Source organism: Lipotes vexillifer, unplaced genomic scaffold, assembly GCF_000442215.2.
Source record: "Lipotes vexillifer unplaced genomic scaffold, Lipotes_vexillifer_v1.1 scaffold36, whole genome shotgun sequence".
In the NCBI taxonomy this organism is placed as follows: Eukaryota; Metazoa; Chordata; class Mammalia; order Artiodactyla; family Lipotidae; genus Lipotes; species Lipotes vexillifer.
The window spans coordinates 4,760,703-4,769,299 of NW_006792448.1; the positions used below are offsets into that span (position 1 = coordinate 4,760,703).

The window sequence follows — 8,597 nt, forward strand, 5'->3', positions numbered from 1 at the left end:
CTCCTGCATCGGCAGGCGGACTCTCAAGCACTGCGCCACCAGGGAAGCCCCCCAGAGGCCAAATTTGATAGCAATTCCCTCAACCCCACTCCCCAGCTAAATTCCCCAACTTGTCATCTTGCCACTTTGGGGAAAACTGTTCTGGTAAATTACTTCACAGTGAGTTGGTCGTGACTGGATGTGGCATTCAAAAAAATGATGCCCTCAAAAGGTAATGCTTAAACCCAAGGAATGACTGCCTAACAGTGGAACTTGAGGCAATTAGTTTCTAATGGATGTAGGGGCTATTTTTAGGCAAATAGATGTGGTTTTTCTCTAGAGGGAAGTAAGTGCCTGTAAGGAATCATTCCTAGGCCCAGTGGAGACACCATGAACTGGGAAATTCTTTGGTCTGGAAGCCAACCAGATTCTCAGAGTTCTGTTGGCTTTGCCCTTCTGGATGGCCCCCTGGCTTCCACTAACCCTTAGTGCAAAGAAGATGAGAAGAGACTCAGCTCAAGAGAACGCAAACGGAGGGCAGAGCCCAGATGGCTTTCCAGTTGCCACTTCAGGAGGCATTTGGGAGCCACCAGTGACGGTGGCCTGGGCTTAGCTTGTAATAGCTTGTAAGTTTTGAATCTTTCCTTCACATCTTTCTCACTTAGATCTCACATTGCCTGGTTAGTGATAAAGCTCTGAGAATGGAAAGGGCCCGTCTTTGGGGACTTCATGGGCAGGGGAGCTGGTGGGGAGGTTCCTGGAGTTGGTCAGGCTTGGAGGGAGGTCTCAGGGCTGAGTGGGAATGGTGGTAGTCTGAGAGAAGAGGCAAGCGGGCTGAGTTCCAGGGACGGGTGCCTTTGAAAGATCAGGCAGTTGGAAAGTCCTAGCACCCACTGCTGGGTGACCCCTCTTGACACATCATCTTCAACTCAGAGGCTGCCCTTTAAAAGGACACTGGAAGATTCAAACATGTGCTGGGCCTGATCATGGCATTTGAGGATGGTAGAGATTTAGAATCTGTTTGAGATTTCTTTAACTTTGATCTATTCTCAAACCAGGGCAAGGATGCTCATGAGATATGGATGCAGACGGGTTGATGCAGCTCCCTGCTGGGCAGCAAGTTCAATGATCTTATTGGTCCCTGAGGAGCCCGATTCAGAGGAGCCAGGGCCTGTGGGCTCTGCCTTTTACCCCTCAGTCACATCAGCACCTGTGGACACCTACACCACCGCTGAGGCAGTCCTGCTGCTACTCACCAATGCCTGGAGTTCTCTCTGTGCTGGGTCTCTCATCTGGCCCCCCTACAGTCCCGAAGTGCACATTCTTACCACTTGGGTCTGTATTAGTTTCCCGAGGTTATGGTAAAAATTTACTGCAAACCTAGCGGCTTAAGACAATGCAAACTTATTCTCTAACATTGCGCTGATGAGCACTTGGTGCCTGGAGAAGAGAGGTCTGGTGGCTACTGCAAGGGCCTGGGGAGGGGAGACAGTAGAGGCACCGAGGTTGGCCAAACTGCTGACAATTAAACAATCGGCTCTTGGGGCAGAGCTGGGGCTGACTTATTGAGGGTTGGCCAATGCTGTCCTTAGAGGGACAGAGCTGCCCCCGGTTGCTGTGGGATGCAGCATGGGCTAGATGGCCACTGGTACTGGAAGTACTGGGTCTAACGTACAGCTACAGGTGAGCCTCTGATCCCGGCGAACTGCAGGAGCCCCAACCCTGCCTCTAAGATGCACAGAGGCAAAGTGCCTGAGCAGCTGCCCCAGGGAGGCTGGCTTTGAACCCCATAACCTTCTTCCTTATCTTCCAGCCGCCCCCTCCCCAGGCTCCCTACCTGTAAATCTTCCCCAGCTTCTTAACAATGTCTAAAACTTTTCCATTAAATACTGGCCCTTCCAGCCTAGGGCTTCAGGTTTGGTTAGCCTTAGGCTGTCCTCCGTCACAGAGACTGGTGAGTGAGTGGGCGCTAGGCCCTTTCCCAAGGACAGCCTTTGATGGGGTGGAGAACAGAAAGAAGGGATAACAGGAAGGGAGTGAGGGACAGCTAAAGCTGCTGAGCTCCTTCAGGTGGATAAGCAGGGCAAAGCCAGGGCCACTTCAGCAGCCCCATCCTTCTGAGCCAGAGGCAAGGGGACCTGACTCAGAGGCTGACCACTTCTCCAGGGGGCACCCCTCAGTGTGTGGCTCTCTCTTGTGTCAACTGGGATGTCTTGAGGGGCTTGGAGCAGCAGGAAAAATGTGGCTGGTGAGCTGTGGAGGAATGAAGAGCCAATGAGGGGCTTTCCTTTCGGATGCAGGCCTTTTACCCTGAGGAGAGGGGTCTATCAGGTGTAATCAGGGTTTAGCCTTTAATGGAGGGTGAGGGGGCAACTGTAACTCAGTCTTCGGTCTTCTAAAAGAAAAGCTTATTTCTCTCTCCCTTTTTCCTTACACCTGCCCCGCCATAAAATCTCCATAAAAGGGAGATATTTGGCTAAATTCAAAGGGTGAAAATTTAAAAAAAAATACAAAGCACAGATTTCTAAAGTTCCTTTGTTCTGCAAAATTATACACCTGGCAAGCGTAAGGAATCAATGAGTTGAAAGATTATTTGAGAGAATCTCCACTATGTGAGATGAGCTTGACAGGCGAGTTTGTGAGCACCGCCTTCCAGCTCCCACGTGACCAGAGGGACAGACAGTTTAAACTAGAGCAGGAGGGATTTAGGGCAGACTTCTGGGAGAGTGTTTTTACTTCTAATAATCATAAAGTGCACATAAGCAAGTTATCAAAGGGATTAGGCCTCTGTTCCACTGCTGTCTTGAAGACGAGGTGTAGTTAGTTCTCAGTTTGCAGCATTTGCAGTCCCAGCTCCCACTGGCTGTGGCCTGTTTTTAAAAGTACGTTTTGTTCAAGGAAGCATAAAATTGCCATGTAGTGTCATATCTTCAGTGATACCTGTGTTACCCCCAGGGGCTTATCAGCAGCAGCATCTGGAATCAGTGAGCAGTCAAACAATGTCAGCACTGAAGGTCGCATTTTCCATGCAGCCCCTGTGGGAAGAGCAGTAAGAAATAAAGATAGAGTGTCTCTGAGATGATGTGGTCATTCGGTAGAAAAATAACAATAGCAACAAAAGCAATGTTAACTCTGCCACTTTACAGTTATTAGTAGTATTACCCAACCTAGGGCCACTGCCTTCACTTATGCATATTCTGTACAGAAAAATGTGGACAGCATTATCTAGAGTTGTGCAGTGCACAACTTGCCCCACCATGCGTGGCAGCCCGTCACTCATAGAGTCTCATTTAAAACTTTGCAGCTATGGAATTCTTTTCACATTTTAAGTTGATTTCACATCCATTTGGTCCTCATGACAGTTTTATGAGATTGCCGGGCCAGTGTCATTTTCCCTAGACTACAGATGAGGAAACCAGAGAGGAGGTGGGACTCTTCCATGTGGTTAGCAGGATGAGATTAGGACCCAGAACTGGTACCTCTTGAATCAGGACCATATCTACCAGCAACTCACTTAACCCAGTCTTTTGGGAACACATCTGGGGTGCAAGAGACAGGCTAGTGGGGAGGCACTGGGAGCTGAGAGGCCTCGTCTTCTCTCCTTACCCTGAGTCTAGTCTCTGGCATGGCCTCGCCCTCTCACCATGGCCAGCCTCCCTTCTTCATGCCCCTCCTCTCCACCCCCAGATTTGAGCGAGAGCAGAATGACACCTTCATCATGGAGATTCTGGACATCGGCCCGTTCACCAAGATGCGGATCCGAATTGATGGCCTGGGCAGCCGGCCCGAGTGGTTCCTGGAGAGGGTAACATGGCTGGACCCTCACCCTCCCTTCCACCCACTGCCCACCCCTTCTTCCTGCTCCTTTGGGCTGTCAGTGGGCCTTGTTAAAGTGCAAATGTCACCTTAAAGGGTTGTTATGCGGACCTGGCCCAGATAATCAATACGCCCTTTGGTGTGAATTAATCAGAGAACGTAGTTTTATTTATTTGAGTCCAGTCAAAAGTGAATCAGCTGCCAGGGAGTACAGCATGCCCTGTCAGTGCAGTGTGGATAGAGACAGGGTGTGGGCTTCCTGGAGGAAGCGAGTTGGGAGGGTTGAGAGGGGAGCAGGAGCTGGGGCGGCAAGGCTCCAATGTTGGGAACGTTAGGCAGACGGCAAGGAGGCTTCCGGTGCCCCTGTGATCACGGCTAGCTGGCTGCCTCTTCTTCCATCTTGGGCCAGTGCTCCCCTCTGAGTCATCTTCTCATCCCTCATCCATCAAAGGCCATCTGTCCCAAGTCCCCTCAGGCTCTGCTCCCCCGTCCAGCCTTTAGCAGATTTTACTTGAGCCAACAGTAGGGTGCTCCCACCAAGGACAATCTGGTGAACTTGGGTACACAGTTCCAGGGATCTATGGCTGACAGTGGTTTGGTTGGTCTGTTTTTCTGTCATCCATTCAGCAAACATTTCTCACGCACAGTGATGGGCACCTCTCGGAAATATATTTAGACAGATTGCCCATTTCCAACTCCCCAAGTGAGGGTAGTCACGACAGGTGATTCAGACCCTGTGCCAGGCCCGCGGGGCAGGGTCCTTTCCTGGAGAGGACCCTTTCTTCATGCCTCAAGTCTAAATCAGAACTTGTCTCAGGCCTGGGATCATGGGTCCCGGGGGTCCAGCTGAGGGGGCTGCATAACGGGTGGGCAGCTGGCAGAGGTGAGGGAGGTCTTCCCATGCTGGCGCCTCTCCCCCAGATCCTCCTGAAGAACATGAACACTGGAGACCTGACCATGTTCTACTACGGAGACTGGCTGTCCCAGCGGAAGGGCAAAAAGACCCTGGTGTGTGAGATGTGTGCCGTCATCGACGGGGAGGAGATGATGGAGTGGACTTCCTATACCGTCTCAGTGAAGACCAGTGACATCCTGGGTGAGTCAGTGGGTCCCTCCCTTCTCCTGTACCCACCTGCCACTAACCCTGCCCCTCCTTAAATTCTGGCTCAGGTCCTGGGCTCTGGTCAAGACATTTTTCTCCGGATGGCCTTCCAAAAGTTAGTCAGGCCAGCTCCTTTCCACAGTGTGCCACCTTCTGCCTGAACAAAGTATTCCTCCCAGTGACTGACTCGGCTCTGTCCTTCCTGCCTCAGGGGAGTGAGGGAGAATGTTATCAGGCCGTATCGTCAGCACTTTTGAAAACGGTGCAGGAGCTTAGCTCAGAGGCCCTCTGTCCTCCTGCTGCCTCCTGACACCCCTCACCCAGGTGCCATGCATCTTGGATGCCCTTGGATTCCTTCCCCACATCCCTGTGCTTGGCCGCCATCTGCTGTGTGCCAGCTTTGGCCTGGGGTCTTAGGATGGGATAAGTCCCTGAACCCGTGTGTGACTGACATTCGAGGGCAGCAACGACAGTGAGGCTGTGACAGAAGTTGGCACAGGTGCTGGGAACCCAGAGGAGGGCACCTTACCCAGCCTGAGATCAGAGGCAAGGGTCATGGAAGTGCTTCCCAGAGGTGGTGCCAAAGTCTGGCCCAGAAAGACAAACAGAAGCCGGTGAGGCAGAGGGGACACCAGAGGAGGGGCCTTCCAAGCAAACATACAAGCGTGCTCAAAGGCCAGCAGCTGAGAGGAAAGCAATGCCTCCTGCCTCCCCTCCCCTATACCAAGCCTGTTCCCCAGCAGCTGGTGCAAGGAATCTGGCAAACTCACTCACACTACTTATAAATGGCTGGTGAGAGAGCCCCTTGTTGGCCCTGGTAGCTTACATTTTCAACAGAGAAGCATTCAGCCAAAGAAATGAAGCATCTCCAGCATACATGATGGGTCAGGACAGCTGGCAAAGTTTTTCTGGCACCGCCCTTCTTCCTTTCCTCCCCAGAGTGAAGCCTTCACTCTCTTCGCTTAAAGTTCCACGTGTTCACAGTTTTCGAGTCCCTCATCCCTTCACGATGTGCGCTCAGAAAACAATAACTACATTTTTAACCACAGGGTGTGTATCAGAAAATCTTCAAGGAGTGACCTCTCCCAGAAGCCTTTTCTTTTCAACTGGAGTCAATACTTCTATTTGGCTTAAGCAAATGATGTGAAGCTCTAGTGTAGAATGTCAACCAGAGGCAGATTTGGGAACAAGGAACTTTCACATTTTACAGGAGGGAGTTTATTTCTAAACTGTAAAGCCAGTCTACATGACACATGTTTAAGTATGGGTGTATTTTCCCCAAACTAGGTGAGTTCTTGTACCAAACCATTCACACTTGGTAACCAGGATCCCAGTTAGCCCAACAGCATTTACAAGCCACAGATGTGAGACGAAGGATAGAGTGGTAGACCTGGGAGCCCTATGACACTGACCAGCCCTTTCTGGCCTCACCCCTGGCCTCGATGACTCTGAACTTGCCCACGTGCCCCCCTGGCTCCTCCCAGGATCCCGAGAGTGAGGCCAGAACAAAAGAGCTGTGATTCACAAAGTCCAGCACCCAGAGCCCTTGTCTTGTGCACCCCAGGAGCGGGCACCGATGCCAATGTGTTCATCATCATCTTTGGGGAGAATGGGGACAGCGGGACCCTGGCCCTGAAGCAGTCTGCCAACTGGAACAAGTTCGAGCGGAACAGCACCGACACATTCAACTTTTCCAACATGCTGAGCCTGGGCCACCTCTGCAAGCTGAGGGTCTGGCACGACAACAAAGGTAGCTCAGGCTCAAGGTCAGGGTGGGAGGGAGGGCAGGCCTCAGCTCTCCACCTGAGCCCCACCCCGTCTCCCTGGCAGCACGTGGACCCTTCTACCCCAGGGAACCGAAAGCAGTTGATTGCCACCATTTTTTTTAAAATTTATTTAGTTTTGACTGCGTTGGGTCTTTGTTGCTGAGTGCAGGCTTTCTCTAGTTGTGGCGAATAGGGGCTACTCTTCATTGTAGTGCGCAGGCTTCTCATTGTGGTGGCTTATCTTGTTGCAGAGCACAGGCTCTAGGCACACGGGCTTCAGTAGTTGTGGCACTTGGGCTCAGGAGTTGTGGCTCGCGGGCTCTAGAGCACAGGCTCAGTAGTTGTGGTGCACGGGCTTAGTTGCTCTGCGGCATGTGGGATCTTCCTGGACCAGGGCTTGAACCCGTTTCCCCTGCACTGGCAGGCGGATTCTTAACCACTGCGCCACCAGGGAAACCCACAGAAACTGAGATTTTTAATCTTCTTACTCCTTAAGGGGAATAAAAGCCGATTCTTAACTGCCACCAGGGAGACCCAATTGCCACTATTTTGACCGTTCCATCAGTTAGAACAGCCAATGTTTCTGGGCAAATTTTAGTTCCTCCTGCCCCCCCTGCCCCCCGGGGTGTTGAGTAGCTCCTAATTTTCTGTTATGTTGGGGCATTAATTCTACTTAGTTCAGATATAAAAATTAAGAAAAGAAGGGCTACATCACCAAATTCACTTCCCATGGATTTTCTATAAAGGATTATGTTTGTTTATTTATAATAGCTAGTCTAAAATTGGTCAAATTCACTTATAAATATGAATGATGGGATAGACTATAAGCCAAGCAAGAAATTTATTTTTAACTTCAAAATACCTAAGGAATACTTTGTCATATCTGTAATTGTGCTGAATTTTTTCATTATCCTTTTGTTGTCTTCAGGCCGCTCTGAACATTTTTTTCTGGCTTTGGGTCTTTAAGTTACACATTACATAATTAGAAAAGAGTTGTTAAATACTAAATTTCACCTCCTTGAGACATATTACTTTCTTAATTGGTGTGTTCTAACTCACCCTCTTGTCTTCCATTGAAACTGGCCTCAACAAAGCTATTCACTCAAATCCTTCTCCAGTCTTTCCTGAGTTTCCCCCATGAGTGGCCCAGAGGTGTCCTGAGTGTTGTATTTGTCCTTACTTCTTTCAAAACCTGACAGAGGACCAATATGTCTGTCACGGTATCTGATGAAGCCCAACTTGGCAGCTTTAACATGGGTTAAACAGTAAAATTTTTTCAATAATACGGGATAAGCTCTGATTAAGCACAGAGAAAGTACTCGCCTTCAGAGCAATAATCCAATGAAGATTTGCACAGCCCCCAGTTTTCAGATCTCAGTGCATAATTCATTCAGTCGTTCATTGAGTGAACATTTACAGCTATGTCCTATGTGCATATTACACTACGGTCCTAGTGCTCTGTTAAATACGAAAGATACAAACATTTGACCCTTACAACAATCTTGTGAATTCCTGCAACAAAAGCACTGAATTCTCTCTCTTTTCTACAAACAAGGAATATTGAGGCCCTGTGAAGTTTGAACAACTTACTCAGAATCACACAGCAAGAAAAAGACACAGCCAAAACTCAAATTCAGGTCTTCTGATGCCTGTTGTGGGATACCAGCCCATCCTGCCAGTTCCATTCTGCACCCTCACCAGCCACTGTGCCAACAGGTCAAAAAAGAAGATGAGGAGACGAGGACAGCTTCTTTTACCTCCCCTCTCCCCCACACATGTTTATTGTCAGGGTACAGGAGGAGGATGACTTCTCCAGAAAAGTGAAAGGGGATGCTTATTCCTCTCCTGTTCATTCAGCGTCATTATAAGTCTATGGAAAGAAACATACTTGCAAAGTATTCTCAAAATATCCCTAATGAATCTCTACTCTTTCC

The 8,597-nt window shown here is 49.6% G+C and overlaps 1 protein-coding gene across 4 annotated transcripts in view; it reads left to right on the forward strand.

The window, feature by feature from the left end:
• Positions 1 to 8,597, forward strand: part of LOXHD1 (lipoxygenase homology PLAT domains 1) — a 213,373-nt gene that overhangs the window by 168,505 nt on the left and 36,271 nt on the right. For all 4 annotated transcript variants that reach the window (XM_007465616.1, XM_007465617.1, XM_007465618.1 and 1 more), the window contains 3 exons: positions 3,667 to 3,784; positions 4,717 to 4,891; positions 6,462 to 6,647. In XM_007465616.1, coding sequence (XP_007465678.1) covers positions 3,667 to 3,784; positions 4,717 to 4,891; positions 6,462 to 6,647 — 479 coding nt within the window. The remainder of the gene's footprint in view (positions 1 to 3,666; positions 3,785 to 4,716; positions 4,892 to 6,461; positions 6,648 to 8,597) is intronic.